General features: G+C 50.6%; 1 protein-coding gene across 1 annotated transcript; it reads right to left on the bottom strand.

Annotated features, from left to right (window-relative positions):
* Nucleotides 1–6,134: 6,134 nt before the first annotated feature.
* On the bottom strand, nt 6,135–11,170 carry LOC142586100 (palmitoyltransferase ZDHHC15A-like). The gene is made up of 3 exons (XM_075697357.1): nt 10,929–11,170; nt 8,244–8,486; nt 6,135–6,785 (listed from the first exon to the last, which is right to left on the bottom strand). Exons 1-3 carry the CDS (start codon nt 11,168–11,170, stop codon nt 6,191–6,193), a joined length of 1,080 nt encoding a protein of 359 aa, XP_075553472.1. The 3' UTR covers nt 6,135–6,190.
* Nucleotides 11,171–19,266: the final 8,096 nt, after the last annotated feature.

Raw genomic sequence — 19,266 nt, 5'->3', positions numbered from 1 at the left:
AACGATGAAAAAGTGGTTTAGTATGAGCGTGGTAATCTGCATTGGCTATATGTCGAAGAGCTTTCTTTTGGAGTACGAATATGCGATTTAAGTTCGTTGTTGTGGTTACTCATCTTACTCATCTCACCCACGCCCTCAAGCTGGCGAGTGGTAGAATTGAATATGTTATGGTTGAGATCCTGCTCGACGTACCGCGGCGGAATCAGCACAGAAACAGCGTGTTCGTCCTCAATATCTACAGCAACCCCATGGACTCGCGCCAGCAATTCAAGACCATCCTCAAGAAAGCGACCGACTTGGCCGGCCCTCGACCCTTGGTCGTCGTCGGTGACTTCAACGCACCGTACGGCATCTGGGGTTACGTCTACGACACTACCAAGGGGCGCAACCTGTGGTAAGACGCCAACGAGACGGACCTCACTCTGGTCACTGACAAGGATTTTCCTACGCGCATCGGAAACTCCGTCACCCGGGACTCGACACCCGACCTCGCGTTCGTCAGGAACGTTGAGGACGTGGGCTGGGTTCTCAGAACACCGCCATGGATTTCGGCAGCGACCACTACATTCTCGAGACCAACTTCAAGGTGTCTCGGAGTAGGATCAAGGAATTCACGTTCATCGATTGGGACCACTTTCGCAAGATTCGCGAAGCCGGCAGAGCCAGGGAAACCGCCACTCTCGAAGAATCGTGCGAAGGCGTCCTGAACGACGCTTCCGCGGCTACCAAGAAAGTGGAAACCGATCTTGACGTGTAGCGGATGGACAGCAGACTTGCTCACCTGATCGAGGCCAAAAACGCCCTGCTCCACTGATGGAAGGGTCAAAGGCTCAATCGCAGACTCCGAAAAAAGATCTCGGAGCTCAACAAGGTCATCGATGACCACTGCCAGGCGCTATGTCAGCAGCAGTGGGACGAGCTCTGCGAATCCATCGACGGACAGATGCGCAACGGCATATCCTGGGGTATGCTGAAGCACCTTATCGACGAAAACGGCTCGAAGTCAAATCAGAGGCATACGTTGGCCTGGGCCCTTCACGAAGCCACCACGTCTCACATGGTCGATGAGCTCGTCTCGAAACTCGTACAGAAGTACTTGCCCGACCGTCGTGACGGAGATCCGGCGACCCAACTCCCGGACTACCGAGGCCCTCCACGCCCCGATATCGACGAAGACTTCTCCGTTGCCGAGGTCAGACAGGTCATCTTCGCGCTCAACCGCAAGTCTGCGCCGGGTCCAGGCTGAGTCACCAACAGAATGTTGAGAAACCTTGAGGACACGTCGATCGTCTTTCTGACCGACAAATTCAACGAGTCCTGAAATAGCGGCGTTGCTCCTGCAGAATGGAAGATGGCCTGCACGGTGCTCATCTCCAAGCCCGGCAAGGCCCCGAACATCGAGAACCTCAGGCAGATTTCTCTAACCTCCTGCGTCGGCAAGGTCATAGTGCGCGTCGTTCTCAACAGGGTCAGCGGGTATATTGAAGGCAACGAGGTTTGCACGTACAACATGATCGGCTTCCGCGCCGGACTGTCGACGCAGGATGCAATGAAGCTAATAAAGCATCAGATTGTGGATGGCCGTTCCAGAGACGTCAAGGCTTTGCTCGGTCTGGACCTCGAGAAAGCTTTCGACAACGTGCTCGCAGCTTCATCGTAAAGACCATTTCAAACCTGGGTCTCGGTTCCAGATTCCATAGCTATGTCAGCTCTTTCCTAACGGATAGGAAGGCCAAGCTTTGCATTGGGGACTTTCGCTCCGACGATGTGTCCCTCGGAGGGCGGGGCACTCTTCAGGGCGCGGTCATCTCACCCACACAGTTTAACATCTGTATGATTGGTCTTTCCGAGACGATGGCACGCGTAGAGGGCGCAAACACACCATATACGCCGACGACATCACGTTATGGTGCTCCGGCGGCTGCGTGGGCAGAGTCGAAGAAACCATGCAGGAGGGATCGAGGAGTATCTCTGCTCCACCGGACTTCGATGCTCCACCGCCAAGTCGGAGCTTCTGCTTCACAGGAAAGAGAAGGGAGGCAGACCCAAAGATTTGAAGGCAGTCTCCGAAAGCAGCATCAGTCTTCGCACTTGTCACGGGGGGGGGGTGATACCCAGGGTCGACGTTATTCGGGTCCTGGGCATGTTTGTCGAATTCAACGGCGGGAACGGAACGGCTCTCCGCAAGATCATCGCAAAGACGGACAATGCTTTCCGTCTCGTTCGCAGAATAGCAAACCGGAACCGAGGAATGAAGGAAAACAATCTCCTCAGGCTTATCAATGCCTTCGTACTATGTCACTTTACGTACACAATTTCTATGCACAACTGTCTCACAGCGGAGCGAGACAAGCTCCATGCTCTCATCCGCAAAGTGGTCAAGAGGGCTCTCGGGCTACCCATCAGGACCAATACCGAGGATATCCTCAAGCTGGGCGTGCATAACACTGCCGAGGAGATTGCCGAAGCCCAAGAACGCGCGCAACTCACTCGCCTAAGCACCACAGCGGCAGGTAAACACATCTTCGAAAAGCTGGGTTACCACCCTGCGGGATTCCCGATAGTCAGTACCCCGATCCCTAGGTGCATTCGAGACAAGCTCGAAGTGGCCCTTGTGCCCCGAAACGTCCATCCCATTCATAACGAGGGCTGACGCAAGGCCAAAGCAACAGCCATCCTCAAACAGATCAAGCAACGAGACATTAGAGCAAGCTTCGTCGACGCCGCGGAGTACAGCGCTGGGAAGACCACCATCGTTGTAGTCGACTCCAGCGGCAAGATTTCCAATAGCGCCTCTATTCGCACTTCAGACGCCGGAGTCGCCGAGCAAGCCGCCATCGCCCTCGCCCTGCTAGACGGTCGTGGGTCCGAGATCTATAGCGATTCCCAAATGGCAGTTAGGGCTTTTCAGAGGGGTTGCATCGCCAAGCAAGATTCTCGTCTTCTTAGCAGCTCGACTTGGTGTGCTCTCACGCATCATTCAATCCACTGGTTTCCTGCTCACGTAGGGTCGGTCGGGGGTGCTCCCCCGAACCTCAATGAGTCTGCTCACGAGGCGGCGCGTGACCTCATCGACCGCGCTTCCTCTGCAAGAAGCACTGACTCCCCTCCTCCCTACGGCCACAGGGATGCTCCCGCTACTCACAATGAGATTATTCAATTCTTCTACATGTCTAGAAGGGTCTTTCCACCCCCTCACTCCAAGTTGAATAGGGCGCAAGCCGTTTCGCTTAGGCTTCTGCAGACCAGCACATATCCGTGTCTGTCCGTTTTTCACGAGACTTACCCGAAAGTGTATCGCGATGACACCTGCCCCTTCTGCGGGCAGACCTCCACTCTAGCGCACATGCTCTGGGTGTGCGGGTCGACATACCCCAAGTTCATCAAGGAGGAGTGGGATTCGCTTCTGCGTAGGCCCGCTCTAGAAAAGCAAATTCTGACTGTCCGGCGTGCCCACGAGCGGGTCGGTGGGCTAGACCTGTCGGTTCCGACGTGGGACTAGCCGGGTGCGCCACGAGTTCGCGTCCTCGCCTGACCTGCAATAAAGTTTCTTCACTCACTCATCCACGTGATCCCTCATACCACGTCACGCCGATGGCGGCGCTCGCTTTTCCAGTGGTGGAGAGCGCCCCCAATACTCTGTGCATACAAATACTACGTTTGCATCAACAAAAGACGCAATTTTTAAAAGTGCTTGACGCAGCGTGTATCACCTGAAGATGAAAACTATCGCTTGCGACGTACTTGCAGCTTCTAACCATAAAACTGGCCATCTTGGACAAGGCTTTCGTTATCGCCAAGAAATAATCTGGATTTCACAGCAGTATCCCGGATGCTTGCTATCAAGACTACAGAAAAGGCCAAATCGCAGTGATCACATTATTCTGTCTGCATACGCAAGATGCCTAGGTCAGATGGCTAACAGTTACTTTTTGCAAACAAGGCTTCCCTACAAGTTAGTGGGAGTTGTTATCTGTCATATGCAATAAAATCTCGATAGCAAAGTTGGAGGGGGAGCCGAAAAAACTTAATTATATTCATTACTGCTACTCACTGCAATATATGCGCGATATCGCGCACGAATTTGCACTTGCATAGAAGAAGACAGCCTTGTGACCAGCAGAAGCACCACGGGGCCGCGTGCTCGCTGAAATTTTAACAAAAGAACAAAAGAAACTTCGGCGTCTTGAACACACGACTTATTAGCATCTGACATAATTGAGTTTACGACAGCTGCCTACAAATGTGATCTTTCGCTTCCGCTTTCTGCTGGCTCATCTGTAGCATCGCGAAACACGTTGCAACTTCAACAACGTTTGTCGTATTCGAGGAGAACGTCGCACACACAGAGAAGCGTGGGCTCCGAGATTGCAACGGTACAATCTCTGAGGCCATGCCTTGCTGCCCTATCCTGTGTGGTGGCACAGTGATAGATATTGCGATGGCGATAATGAGCCTGTGCTTATGCGCAGCTCCGCACAGTGGTGAGAACGAATAGTGTTCGACGGCGCATTCAAAGCAAGTACCAAAAACTTTTGAACATCGGCACCGTAGGTCTGCTCAACCCAACGGAAAGCGATGTATTGAGCCTGCTAGTGTCTGGCATTTCTTGTTTTTTTTCGACAAATCAAGTTTGATTGGCAGGATAATTTTATTTCGTTGAAGCAATCTGTTAAAAACGTGAAAATCTACGGAGATTTGAAGGGGCATCTCACTTTTTTATATCCAATAATGCGTTATGTACCGTTTTGTTATAACGAAGTTTCATTGTAATACATACTTGTTAACATCTTTTGCCTTACCTTCTAATTACAGTTTCCCAGTACCGTTCAAGTCAAGTATCATTAGGAACAAGCTGAATTTTCTGCGGGTACATTTGCCTGTGGAACTGTCTAAGCCAGCTCCCTTAATCGTGAAGTGACCAATGTGGTATAACAGACAGCCTCAAAGCAAAACTCTAGAAACAAACTGCGTGACGGTCTCGAAGGCATCTCGCGATGCCACACTGTAGCTAAATGTCCTGCGTGCTGGTGGGTACTTAGCACTGAGATCGCGTATTTTGCGAAACAGTGCAATGTTTGCGCGATGCATTAGACGGAACAGATAGAACCGATGATTTCATCGCGAACACCCTCTTTTCGTTGGGAGAGATTAAGGGCCGATCTTCGAATTCACGGACAGGGATAGATCGTCTCAGTAGATTGTCTTTTGTGCTACCAAGAGATAGCCATTCTTTCGTCAAGGCAGTCTGCTATTATGATAAGTAGATTGAAAAACGTTTTTGCGAGACATGACATTCCCTAGTGTGCGGTAACCGATACTGGTGCCCAATTTGTGAGCGCAGAGTTCGAGCAATTTGCCAAAGTATATTGTTTTTGTCGCGCCACGTCGAGTCCGAGGCACCAGCAGGCGAACGGGCAAGTCGAACATATGGGACAGACTGCTAAGCACCTCATTTTTAAATAAAAATAATTCTGGGATTTTACGTGCCAAAACCACTTTCTGATTATGAGGCACCTGGGGTTCTTTAACGTGCACCTAAGTCTAAGTACATTGGCGTTTTCGCATTTCGCTCCCTTCAAAATGCGGTCGCCGTGGCCAGGTTTCGATCCCGCGACCTCGTGCTTAACAGCCCAAGACCATAGCCACTAAGCAACCACGGCGGGTCATTTTTAAACACGATGACCCTTGCTTAGCCTTGCGGCCCTACAGGTGCTGCCTACAGGTGTTGCCCTACAGGGCAACACCTGAAGTTTTGGGAGTCAGCCCAGCGGAAATACTAAAGGATTGAAAGCTTAGGGCGAGAGTCATGCCGTCATCGTCGTACACCTTGGTCCTTCCATCGATATGATTCCACCTTCGTCGATCTATCGTCACTGCATCGATGTGATACAGCCGTTGTCATGCCTTCGTGCTCATGGGAGTGCTTGGCAAGCGAGCGCCACAGCAAAGTGAGAGTATATCGAAGTATGCGGCATGTAACCGAATCAACGAAAGTATCAGGATTTCCACTACATGTGTTAAAATGATGCCGCTACATTACTGGCTCGCTATTTGCATTACTGTCGACTGTCATCGTGGTATAAGTTAGGTCGCAATCTTTTATTTCGTATATAAAAGAATAGAGCGGAATGTTTTTTTTAATACGTAGCTAATAACTTGTGAGCAGGAAGTATTAGATAAGTGTCGGCTACATGCTTGCAGACAGTGTAGGTGTGGGACTGGAGCCACGCAGGGAATCTGTAGGCAACCGTGCTGGTCGAACCACTCCAGGGGAGGCATCGCGAGCCGTTATCCGAGCGTCCGCCAGCACCGGCAGCGTCTGTGAAACCTCCAACACAGGGTGCAACTTGGTCGGGAATCGCACCCCGTCACCGATGCTCGTGAACACCGGCGCCATCCACAGTGACACCCGCGGACCGAACACTTGGACGAAGTTGTGGTAGCGGCCGACGTCGAACGAGTCCTCGGGGTTTCGGAACACTGGGCCCCGCATGTCCTCCAGGGTGGTCTCGTTGCTCAGCAGCATGGAGATGTGCGCGCTCAGGAAGCTGCCCAGACCGAACGTCAGCAGCGCTCCGAGAAGACTCACGAGTGTCAGGTGCAAAGAGGACGGCGTTGTGGATGCGCTGAGCCACGCTTTGGCTTCGTGGGTGCCTACTGTGGCGACGCCGTAGACCGACAGCGCCACCGCGTAGAAGAGCGTGAGCAGGAAGAACTTGTAGTTGCCGAAGTGGACGCAGTTGTTGAACCACGGACAGTGGTGATCCATCTTCGGGATGCACCTGCAGAGGCAAAGAACAAAATTTATTTGGATAACCAGACACGTCAGTCTGGGACACTTGACGGGACACCACTTGTTGCAATAACAAAAAAAAAAAACGTGTATCCGATTAGCTCTGCGGCGAAAGCTGTTTGCTGCGCTTTATTTTGGCGTGCATAGAACAATACATGGAATGATTATTAGCAATCAGGCCTGGGCGAGGGAATAACGTGCAGTATTAGTGTGCCTTTGTCCCGAGCGACCTTATGGTTTGAAAGAACGTCGACATTTTTACTTCCACTGTAAGAATTATCTCGCGGGGTCCAAACACACGGATCATTGACACAGGAACATAAGTGAATTGCTGAAGAAATGGATTGGAATGCTTGCAATACTTTGCAACACAACGGCATAAAAGTAGGCCAACTTTCACGAAACCAGCTGTTCACTCTTAGTCACTTAAGGCCCGTCCTCTCATAGTGCATGCAACCAACTTAGCGAACTTTTGAAATAAAATTTAAAAAAAAGATATTACTTTGCGTCAGGCGCATCCCTCATGCTCGTTAAGTTCTACAGATGACACTAATTGTCCTGCCGGCGACGACACTATCATCATCATCATACCTCCGCACTCTGCACCGAACCGCAACTTTCTTCGCCGGCTCATACGAACCACGGGTGGTAGGCCTATATCCAACGGCCGTTGCCGGCGGCAAGCCGTTGCAGGACGCTCGCTGTTAAAATGGTTGTATCAATAGACAGCATCGGCGATCGAGTGTGATATGACGTGCAAGGGCTGGATCGATAGCCACGTGCGTGAAGTGGTATTTGGCTCCGCGGGCAATCAGCCGGCCACTATCGTGAATGCCTATCGAGTTCTTGTGTACGCTTACAGAACTGGAAGGCGTAAGCTGGCGTGTAGGGATGAAACCATTAAAGATCCAAACTGTTCTTGCGCAACATATCCTAAACTGACAGTGTCAGGGAGTTGCGGCGGCGAGTGCGGTATCTGCTTTTCAAGACCAACCACGCGACGCACGTCGGGTTGCGCAATGGCTGAACGCGAAACCCACTCGCAGCCCCGGCCGTCACAAAAAATAAAGTAAATTTTAATTGCAACTTGCGCCTCCAGCGCTTCTGCCTGAGAAATCGGTTATGCTCCGTAGTACGCGTAGAGCGGTTACAAACGGCTGGACCGCGCAATTGTCTTGCTCTAGATTCTTAAGTAGTGACCACCAACTATTGTTATTAGTTGTCTATGCAATTTTCGATACGTATTTTCTATCTATTACGCATGCTGCATATGTATGGCTCATGTATCAGTTCTTGTAGGCTGCCTATACAAATTGCTTGCGAAGTTTCGAGTGACGTCTCGTGCGAGGCTCAGCGTGAACGCCTTAAATTATCCCCATACAGCGGTGCCTCGCCAAAGTGCTTCCATGAACAAACAGCCTCCACAATGCAAGCAACGAGCGCCCACTTTCGGCACGTGGAGCAGTGGTGGCAGCGGTCCGGCTTGACGAGGCCGCACGGCTCGCAGATGCGCACGCACCCGTCGGCGCCCACCGTGAGGATGCCGCGCTGCAGGGCCAACATGTCCAGCAGGCGGTGGTGCGCGATTTCGTTGCGGCGGCAGCTGGACAGGGCTTGCTGCTCGCCTGCGCTCAGCTGGTACGGAAGCGGCACGGCGATCGGGGCCGAGAGCGTGGTCAGCGCGAATGACCTGCAGGTTCGCATCCAGTGGGCCCAGTGAAGATTCGTGCCAGCGTTTTTGATAAGGCCAGTGCGAACTGTTTTTCATTCAACAGTTGCGATATATATAAGGGCCTCGGGTAAAAACTAACAAAAGACTAAGACGCATGTAGCTTCTTTTTAAGTGAATATTCTATAAAATTTTTTAAAGTACTATTCTTATATATAATTCATTTCTTCCTCAAAGGCTTACCGAACATTGCTTTTTTATGAATCATATGCGGACACGAAAAAAGAAAATCAACGAAACAAGCGGGGGGTTCTGAGTGATAGGAACTAAGAGTGTCCAGCTCCGAAACATAGTTGACTGAAGAAAAATTCCTATTGAATCTGATTAAATGTCCTTTTAACGCCATGCGATATTAAACAATGTTCGCAGGCGTTGCCAGCGTATGGTCGTCATCGAGATTGTTTTAAAAGCGTTTAGTCGCCAAACGAAGCAGATGTTTCTAACGCACAATACTTCGCCGCAAGAGAGCATTAAAGGGGTATAAATGGTTCAAATAATAGCGCTGCGTTCAGTGAATTATATCGCAAGCAAACATTACAAAATCTTGTGGTTATTGGAAGCAGCACGTTGGAGCTAAAAATGAGATCATTTATTGAGTGACCCTGAAATGAGCTCGATAGTGCTGTTATGGGTCTTTTATTAAAGTTGAAAAAATTGCGTACACCCATTTAGTGCACTCACATGTCCTCTTTTCTAGTCAACGCGGACGTATGCCCTCACCTGCCCTATGAAGTAGATATTTTGTTTGGCCAGGAAATTATTGGTGAAAAGATGTAGTTAATGGTTTTTGTGGCAACAGTAATTGCCATATGAGAAGGGCAGCATGGCGAGAAGTGAGGTTCGGTTTGCGTTGACTCCTAACACCTGTGCAGCTTAGTTTATTGTCCTTAAAGGCCTCCGGAGGGAGTAGTGCATCAGGGTTAGGCTTTGCATATTTTTTCAAGTTTACGCAACAATAACTACATACAAAGTGATCAGTCTCATTTGAAGAAAGGGCGGGCAAGCAATGGCAACAATGTTAACTGGGCGGTCATTCCATTGTTTGGCAGTTCTAGCACAGAACGAGACGAAAGAAAGAGTAGTACTGCACGCGAGCGTGTGACGTGCTGCGAACCACTGGTACGGTGAGTGATGCGTTCCGCGTGCACGATGTAAGATGCATGAAGAACAACCCAGTTCTTGGCAAGGCCATATTCATGGTCCGAAGGAGGCCAATTTGCTCTTCACTGAGCATTTGCTTTAACCGGTCACGAATACTGCTCATTTTGAGTACGGCTGCGTAAGAAATGACAATGACTACAAAGCAAACGGCACAGACCCTCACTCACTGCTTGGAGTTATGCACATAACTCATGTACACTCATAACTAGATAAATTGGTACATAACTGATGTGACATCTCGCATGATTTGTGCACAGATGTTCGATTAGAGTCATCACATTATCTGCGTTTACGCGGTGACGCACGGCGTGGCTAACGACGGCGCTCTTCCATTCATCTGTCGTCTTTTTTCGCTCTTCATGCACGCGTCGTAAGGTTCAGTTGCGCTGTGTGTAGCTCGGCTCAATTGTGAGTTGGCACCGGCCACGTTTACTATACCTGGTGTTTGTTGTGCACTGTGCAAGCATGATCAAACTGAATCCGTACCCACTAGCCCAGTTGTCCGTTCTACTGCATGTATTCTACGCATATCACAATGAGCGTCGTAACAAAATGCGCTTGCGAGGTGCGAGCTGGAGCTACGTATTGGTGCAAGGTGTGTGAACGGGCTAGTGGGTATTCCATGATGATGTAATCGGCGCAGGAGATGACACAGAACACAAGAAAGGGGCCGCCTTAGGCGTTGGTGCTATCTTGTTGATTTGTGGCGCTAATGTTAACTTGTACAACTATATCTTATTCTGATCAAATACGCGATGTTATATATTCATGCCTTTCTGTAATAAACGCCAGTTTGAAGTCAGCGCTTAATTGCCTTTGTCGCCATTCTTCTCTTCTGTGTCACCTCTTGCGCAGGTTACATCACCTACCTACTGATGTTGGGCTTCAATTCTAGCTGTTCAGTTCGTGGCGTACACCATGAAGTTCATAGCGGTTTAGAAGCGCTGTTTCTGTGTAGTTTTTTAGGATACGCGCCTTGCGCTTCGCCGGTAAGAAAAAAATTTTCGCACAAGCGATCTCTTTGTTCAAGTATCAGCAAGCTCGTTAAGCAGCCTATCAGTTGAAACAATGCACTGCACTTGTCCACATCACGGTGTACACCGTGGTCTACACACTGAACTTGTCGCTAGATGAATAGTTAAGACTGAATAATTTGTTCGTATGGATTTTGTAAATCACACCTATAAAGATGTGATAATGACTACTCCCAGTAAGTAAATAACGGGAACGGTGTGAAAATACCATAGGCACAAGAAGAGCAGCAGGTGGAAGACCAGAGCGAAGGCCACGGCCGTTACGGCGTTCTCCTCGAGCACGATGGAGTAGCAGAAGACGACCACGTAGGCGTAGTAGACCCACGAGAACAGCACCGCCACGAGCGCTACGGGAATCCAGCAGAGCAGCCAGTACAGCGTGGGACAACAGTCCCTAAAACTGCAGTCTTCGTGCTGGTCGAGATACGACGCGTCGCCCAAGGGTAGCATTCATGCGGCTTCTTCTTCTTCATCTTTTCGCTTGCCTACTTCCCAAGCATTGGTAGTTGCCCAGTACAATGTATTGTTGAATAATACGGCAGTGTTTTAAGGGAGGCAAAGAGAAGAGATAAAACCTTACAATAAAGAATAACAAGTGAAGAAAGTACGAATAAGAAAGTAATAAAGTGGGCTGTTTGTGGAAAGACAAGTCAAAGCTAAGAAAAAAAAAGTAAAAAATTTGGAGGTGGTAACTAATTTCAACTACTATCAAGAATACGGATAAAGGAAGAGTTATAATTTCGGGAAAGTAAGCTTTTATGTCGCGGAGGAAGTCGCAGGTGGTCACGCAAGCGTTCCTGTAGCTGAATCCCAACGCACAGGCCCCGAAGGAAACAATAAGCACAGGATTTAGTTTGCCGTAGTGAAACTTGTAAACGTTTCCTTCATTGGGCTGTAAACTGTAGGCAGACCTGACCATTTCAGCACCTACACTGAGCCGCGTCGGCGTGTTCGCTGAAGAGCGGCACCTGTGCGCACTTGCCAAACACTCAGTGACTCAAGTTCGTCCGACAGTTGGTTTCGGACCCTGCTTCATCAGCACCTCAACCCGATGCGCTACCCATTCGCCCATGGACTACTGTGTGACTCAGGTAGGCAGGAAAGCCGTTACAGACAAATAAACATACATATATAGTTATAGCCCCTGGAAAGGGTCCAAAGTGCCCTACAAATGCTAACAAATTAAAAAAAATGGCACAACTTGTCTAGCGATGACTACCGACGGTAATCCCTGTACAGTGAATCAATATTGCGAACAACGTATTGCCACCGTCGGAACTGGTTGTGTATGACGCGCGTACGGCAGCGGCCATCTAGCGCCGCCACCACCTAGCCTGGGCGTGGCCTCCGAAAAGAGGAGCGTGGCGCACCGGGGCCTGCGAATGTTGATAATTGTTTCCTGTCTTGCCGTATACGCCCTGTGGCACATGCTCAGAGATCCAAGTTGGCGAGAGATTCATTGAAGAGCGCCACATACCGAGTGCGTTCATGGCGCGGCTCGCTAAATTGCTGGCGTGAAAGACGTTCACCGAAAAGTTGCACATACCCAGCCAATTTGTGGCGCAGCCTTCTAATGCGTCAGCCCGCTGTCATTGAGATAGGAGCCCTTGTGACGTGGATTCAGTTTCACTCAGCCCCGGTTAATTTAACGTATCTTTTTCGACATAGTAGAGCGACACATTCCCTGTGGCACATACGTAGTTACCTAAGTTGGCGTCAAAGGCATTTCCACGAACAGCAACCTTCGGAATCTTCGAAATTTCGACCAACCGCAAGCATGTCTCCATCAGCTGCTACTTTCAATTTTCCGGATATGGGCTTACGGACCGGCCCTGGTCTGGGCCAGTCTATGGTCGGCGCAGCGGCGACAGGTAGCGCCCAGGAGACGGCGAACGGGAAAGTCATTGGAGTTAGCACTGCGTTGGGGCAAGGTAGCCGGCGAAATCGCGAGACCCTTCACCTTGCTGCGGGCGCGACGCGTTGACGGTGAACCCTCGTAGCCTCAAGTCGCAGTATAGGCATCGGCAGTAGACGTGACCGGCTTCTCCGCAGTGATACACTCCGCAGTAGGCCGCTGCGTGGGTCAGCAGGCAGGCTGGTTGGCGGCGTCTGGCGACAGAATTGTGCCATCACGGGGATTTGACGTGAACGTGGAGTGGGACCTGACGCTGGTGACAGCAGTGTAGCATTATTTCTGGTTGAAAGTGCGGCGGTTCAAGAACTGTCAGTGACTGCAGGATATCGTCTCGTACTATGTTAACAACCGAATTCATTTGGGGCTGTGACGCTGGGAACATCTGTCTTAGTTCTTCTCACACAACTTCCCTTATCGTGTTTCGCAGGTCACCGGAGCTTGAAGGACTGCGCTGTCTGGGCGTGGAGCGGCGATTGCACTGTCCTGTACACATATGTAATGTCTTATCAATCGTCGTAGCCTCCGCCAGAAATTCTGCTACGGTCTTGGGCAGGTTGCCCATAAATTCGGAAAAGAGTTCTTGCTTTACCTGACGCATGAGGAACTGAATTCTCCTCAGGCATATCCGGGTCGGCGTGGGAGAAAAGTCGGGCCACCTCTTCCGTGAGAAGGGTGATATTCTCGTTGGGCAGCTGCACTCGTTTATGCAGTAGGATGTTCGGCCCTTTCTCTTGTGACGAGGTTTGTGAATGTCAGGTTCCATGTCGTCAACGAGGACTCTCGATTTTCAAACCAAGTTCTGGCAGTCTTCCAGTGCAAAATAGACGTGACGCAGCTTGTTCTCAGCGTGTCACTTCTAGTATGTTCACACTCGTTCGAATATCCCAAGCCAGATCTTCGGGTCTTCCGTTGAAGTTTCATGGAAACATGAGGGCTCGCTCGGTTGTGGAAGCGCGCACGGTATAGGCGGCACTGTGTCTATCATAGCGACTGTTGACTCCACCTCGATGGTTTTCGTATTCTCAGGTAGAAGTCCGTATTCAGGGGGCAAGTTTCGTAGTCTGAAGTTTGCTCAATGGTCCGGAGTGACGTTGCTGTTGGCTTCACGGTTGGGGCTTGGATTACCAGTTTGACAAGACGTCCCAGTACATGAATGCGCAAGATCCTCCACCAGGTGTCAGGTTGTAGTGGCGACGAGGTACACAGTTGCAAAAACTGTGAATCACAAACAAAATCTATTGGGCGAGTTGGTGGCCAGAAAAACAAGTTACATTCAAGCGACGGTGGAAGAATAGACAAGTGTCTCAACGGGCCGTTTGCCAGCTGAGTGAGCTGACTGCGACTACGTTAGCGCTTCCTTTTTTCGCCGGCAGGAGCGCTGCGACGTTGGGGTAATCATTTTCTGTCACCTGCTAGCGTGTAAAGCCGTGCTCTTACGCATACCCTAAATGGGTAATAGTTTGAGCTAGCTGGTTTTTCATGAGGCTGTGTGGTGCAGCCACATGGTGCAGCCTTGTCCCGCTTCGCGCTGCGCGACATCATGTTACGTATGCTGCTGCGAGACATCCTTATAACGTGCGATGTCCCTTTTTCTGCGTCACTATACTAGCTCTTGCCGACCCTGTAGTACTCTTTCTTGTTGTGTTTCGCAAACAAAAAAGATGAAGTTTCGCCCGAAAGGCGAAGCATCGACTACGATAGCAAATCAGCAGACAGGCACTCAAAGTAAGGCTAGTACTTTTATTGGTCGTATAAACTTCTAATATTCGTTCACTAACTAAATAATAAGCATGTTGTCAGCGCGCACAGCACGCATGAACACATCACAGTCGATGACTGCGGGCACTCGCTATCAAAATGCTGGCCCGAGAAAATGCGGCAGCAGCAGCGAGCGAAGTGACATTCGTGTTGCCTATCGCTTCAACGCAAAGCGAGTGCCGAGGACACACAGCATACAGAAAGCTACGAGCCGCCGACGTACCTAGACTCTGCCCTCAATGCAGATCGCTCTCAAGTTATGGCCGCGCGACCACGTGCAGCAACCAACATGCGCAGTTGCAGCCGGAGAAAACGCCGCCCCTCCCTCCTTTACCTCTCCCCGGCGACTCGCAACGTTGGGTGCCTCGAGCGCGAGGAAACAGCGCACTTCCTCTTCGCACTCGTCCCTTTCGCCCGGGCGAAATTGAGCCGCGATCGTGGGCCTCCCATCGCACGCTTTCACTCGCACATATAACGTAGGGCGTGCGGCGACGGTTTTATCGCCCTTGGCCTTTATGCGGAACCTCACGGCGGCGCCGGAGCTCACGGCATAAATGTGCTTGGAGTGTCCATATAATTACTAAAGCAGTAAAATTAATATGCAACTCTAATCCTCCCCCTGAACAAGCTCTTGGGTCTTGATTTGCACTGCGGTCGATCATCCATTGTCAAACAATGTCTCCGTGCTTCTCAGCAAGTTCCTCGCCTGTTCCTTTCTAGATGTGTTTGTGTTGTTCAGCAGGTAAAAACTGCGGCTGTGTAGCCTCGCCAGTGTGCTTGCGTACAGGCAGCGATAGAGATGTACTCAGCGGTCGACGACATTCGAACATTTTTTCATATGGACGAAAACCTTTGAAATTTCTGATTTGGGACTACAGAGTCTCTGTGCAGATTGTTATGATCACAAACGATTGTTATAGCAGTATTCCAGCTATCACGTTCATCATGCAGAAAGTAATATATTTCTCGCTGGGAAATTCCTCTACAGTGTGTACTTGTGCTATCTTCATTTTCGCCCCAGCGTGCCGTGTTTGCATTCACCAGACTATAAGCAGCGTAAATAAAAGATGAGAATCAAGTAACTTACTAGATACTGTTTGGGATCGGACCGCTGGTACGATCTGTTGGGAACTCGGCGCTGACGCCCGTGGTTGTACCTGGGTCGCAAGCCCCAAGGGTAGCGTTGGCCTGGCGGCCTGGGGTACAACTGGAAGCATCCGAAGGTCCCGGCAAAGCATGAGTCGACTGGTAACAACGAAACAACTTGTTTATTTTAACATCGCAAAGAGTTGGCGGTCAGGTTGACCGAAGTAGAGAGACGGGAGAGCACTTCACTCAGCAGAAGAAATCGGAGCCCTCCCTTTTGCGTCCGGGGGCAGCTGTTTTTATACTCTCGCAGTTGAGGGCAAGAAGGAACCCCTCAAAAGACGAGCACGTGAATGTACAATGGGCTAATGGTGACGCACACTGTCGTAGCGATGCCGTAGCACCATGTCGAGCACGATCTCGTAGCACCCTGTCGTGGCGCTGCCGGTCGGACACAATGACTGTAATGAGAGGATGGTCCCTGCTTTGGCATCGCCTGTTTCGGGCACAATGACTGGAACGAGATCCCTGCTTTGGCATCGCCTGTTTCGGGCACAATGACTGGAATGAGATCCCTGCTTTGGCATCGCCTGTTTCGGGCACAATGACTGGAATGCGAGGATGATCCCTAGGCGGTCGCATCGCCGCAGTCGCGCCTGGAAACACCTGGCGATGAGTGTTGCGGCGACGACGATCGGGCCAAAATGTCTGCCGCCCCGCCGCAGTCGCGCCGGCAAAACCACGTGTCGCAGGCGAAACGCAACAGACCGCCCCGCCGGGGGAAGGAGATCCCGATGGACAGGGGACTGCATCCGCTGTCCGGAGGGATGTCGCTCGATGATGCTCATAACCGAAGTCGGGCGTCCCTCGACGTTTCTTGAGCGCAGCGCACAGAGAAGGCCTCGTTCTCTCGTTCAGGTTCGCACGGGACACTGCAAAGTGACTTCGGGAGAGTTCACATTTTTGTTCTCGTTCCCGGCAAGCGCTAGAACTACGCTGAAACTCAACCGCTCAGTCAGCAAGCACGGCACAACCCTCACTAAGCCCTGCCAGGCTCTTTCCCCTTTTTATACCACTGCCTAGTTCCTTACAGTAGTCTAGCATCACTCAGAACGCGTCCACAAATTGAAAAATTGCACTAGAAAGCATATCATCACTTTGAAACACTAAACAAAAGCAATATGTTAAAAAAAAAATCCTGCCTCAGGAAGAAAACATCAGTAACAAACAATTTTGAGGCTGATTCCTACGTTAGGGGCTTCGACTTAAGCCATCGGCGTTACCGTTGAGACTCCCCTTTTTGTAACGCACCTCAAAGGAATATTGTTGTAAAGCGAGGCTCCAGCGCAGGAGGCGGCCATTTTTGGGAGAGATGGTCTGCAGCCATTGGAGAGGGCAGTGATCCGTCTCAATGATAAACCTCGAGCCGGCTAGATAGCATGACAATTTCTGAACGGCCCACACGAGACATGCACACTCTTTCTCGGTGGCGCTATACGCCTGCTCACGACTGGTCAGCTTACGACTAGCATACAGGACGGGGTGTTCTACTTCTCCATTTTCCCGTTGGCACAGTACAACGCCCATGCCTCGCTCACTAGCATCGCACTGAACAATGAACCCTTTTGTATAGTCTGGCGATCGTAGCACAGGCTGGCTTGTTAGGGCACTCTTTAGGGCGCTAAAAGCTCTTTCCTTTGTCTCGTCCCAGACGACTGTTTGAGGCTCGGTCTTTCTTAGAGCATCCGTCAGGGGAGCCGCGATATCAGAGTACCTAGGGATGTACCTCTGATAGTAGCCGGCGACACCCAAGAACGACCGAATATCGGTCTTGGTGCGCGGTTGCGGAAAGTCTCGCACAGCGGCCACTTTTATTTCAGAGGGGCGGCGACGACCCTGACCAATCACGTGACCGAGGTAGACAACCTCGGCCTGTGCTAACTGGCACTTAGGAGCCTTGACTGTCAAGCCTGCTTCGCGCAGGCGGGTTAGCACTGCCCGCAAGTGTGTCATATGCTCAGACCAGGATGCGGAGAATATCGCTACGTCGTCTAGATACGGTAAAGCGAATTCTTGCTGTCCCCGCAACACTTTATCCATGAGACTTGAAAAACAGTATGGCGCGTTCTTCAAACCAAAACTCAACACTTTAGGACGGAATGTTCCCATTGGTGAAATGAACGCCGCATACCTACTAGCCTCTTCTGTAAGTGGAACCTGCCAATAGCCCCTGACAAGATCTAGGGTGGAAATAAACTGAGCGCTACTAACTTTCTCAAGGCGCTCCTCGATGTTAGGGATCGGATAAATTTGATCCTTAGTGATGGAATTAAGCCTGCGGTAGTCGACGCAAGGACGAGGTTCCTTGCCCGGTACCTCAACTAAAATCAAAGGGGAGGTATAATCACTCTCACCTGCCTCAATAACACCGAGCTGTAGCATTTTCTTTACCTCAGCCTCCATAATATCGCTCTGGCGGGGTGACACCCGATACGCCTTGGATCGTACTGGCTCTGGGGAGGTAAGTTCTATATCATGAGTAAGTACAGAAGTCCTACCAGGCCTCTCAGAGAACAGACCTTGAAACTCTTGTAATAGCTGGTGTAGTTCGGTTTTCTGCTCAGGCGACAGCGGTGCTTTACTGATAAGGTCACTAATGACTTGACCGGTGTCTTCCCTGTTCGTCACTGAGCCTAGTCCCGGAAGCTCGACCGGAAGCTCTTCAGGAACGTTTACCATCATGCACACCACTGCTTCCCGTTGTCTATAAGGTTTGAGCAGATTACAGTGGTAAACTTGCTGTGCTTTCCGCTTTCCTGGCAGACTTACCACGTAGTTAACGTCCGACAGTTTCTGAACAATTCGTGCTGGGCCCTCCCACTGCACGTCTAGTTTGTTGTTTAGCGATGTGCGCAATATCATGACCTCATCGCCAACCTCAAAACGACGGGCCCTGGCTGTCCGATCATAATAAACCTTGGCCCTCTGCTGGGCCTTTGTCATTGCTTCACCTGACAACTCCTGTGCCCTTCTTAAGCGTTCGAGGAGCTTAAGCACGTACTCCACCACGACTGGGTCGTCGCCCCTACCTTCCCATGATTCTCGAAGCATGCGAAGCGGAGATCGAAGCGAGCGACCGTACACCAGTTCAGCTGGCGAAAACCCCGTAGCCGCATGCGGCGCGGTCCTTAAAGCAAACATCACCCCAGGCAGACACAGCTCCCAGTCAGTTCGATGTTCAAAACACAACGCTCTCAATACGCGCTTCATGACGGAGTGGAGCTTCTCAACGGAATTCGACTGTGGGTGGTACACTGAGCTGTGTAACAGCTTTACCCCACACCTTTCGAGAAAAGTTGTCGTCAAAGCGCTAGTAAACACTGTGCCCTGATCTGATTGGATTTCCGCAGGAAAACCAACTCGCGCAAATATGGACAGAAGTGCATTAACTATCTCAACTGAGCTGAGTTCTTTAAGCGGCACTGCTTCAGGGAACTTTGTCGCTGGGCAGATCACAGTCAAAATGTGTCTGTACCCCGTGGCTGTTACCGGCAGAGGTCCCACAGTATCAATAACGAGCCGTCTAAAAGGCTCCGTTATGATAGGTACCAATTTCAACGGCGCCCTTGATTTGTCCCCTGGTTTGCCCACCCGCTGACAGGTGTCACATGACCTCACGAAGTGGTCTGCGTCCCGAAAACACCCTGGCCAATAGTAGTCTTGCAAGAGACGGTCCTTAGTTTTCTTAACTCCTAGGTGTCCGGACCACGAACCCCCATGCGACAAG

Source organism: Dermacentor variabilis, chromosome 6 (genome assembly GCF_050947875.1).
Source record: "Dermacentor variabilis isolate Ectoservices chromosome 6, ASM5094787v1, whole genome shotgun sequence".
Taxonomy (NCBI): domain Eukaryota; kingdom Metazoa; phylum Arthropoda; class Arachnida; order Ixodida; family Ixodidae; genus Dermacentor; species Dermacentor variabilis.
The sequence above is the reverse complement of the archived record's forward strand: the minus strand, read 5'-3'. Positions and strand labels throughout refer to the sequence as shown.

Coding starts and splice junctions, on each gene's coding strand:
- LOC142586100 (XM_075697357.1), bottom strand. CDS start 11,170: ATGCTACCCTTGGGCGACGCGTCGTATCTCGACCAGCACGAAGACTGC. Junction 8,487..10,928: donor CTGCTCTTCTTGTGCCTATG/GTATTTTCACAC, acceptor GCGAACCTGCAG/GTCATTCGCGCTGACCACGC. Junction 6,786..8,243: donor CACTGCTCCACGTGCCGAAA/GTGGGCGCTCGT, acceptor TTGCCTCTGCAG/GTGCATCCCGAAGATGGATC.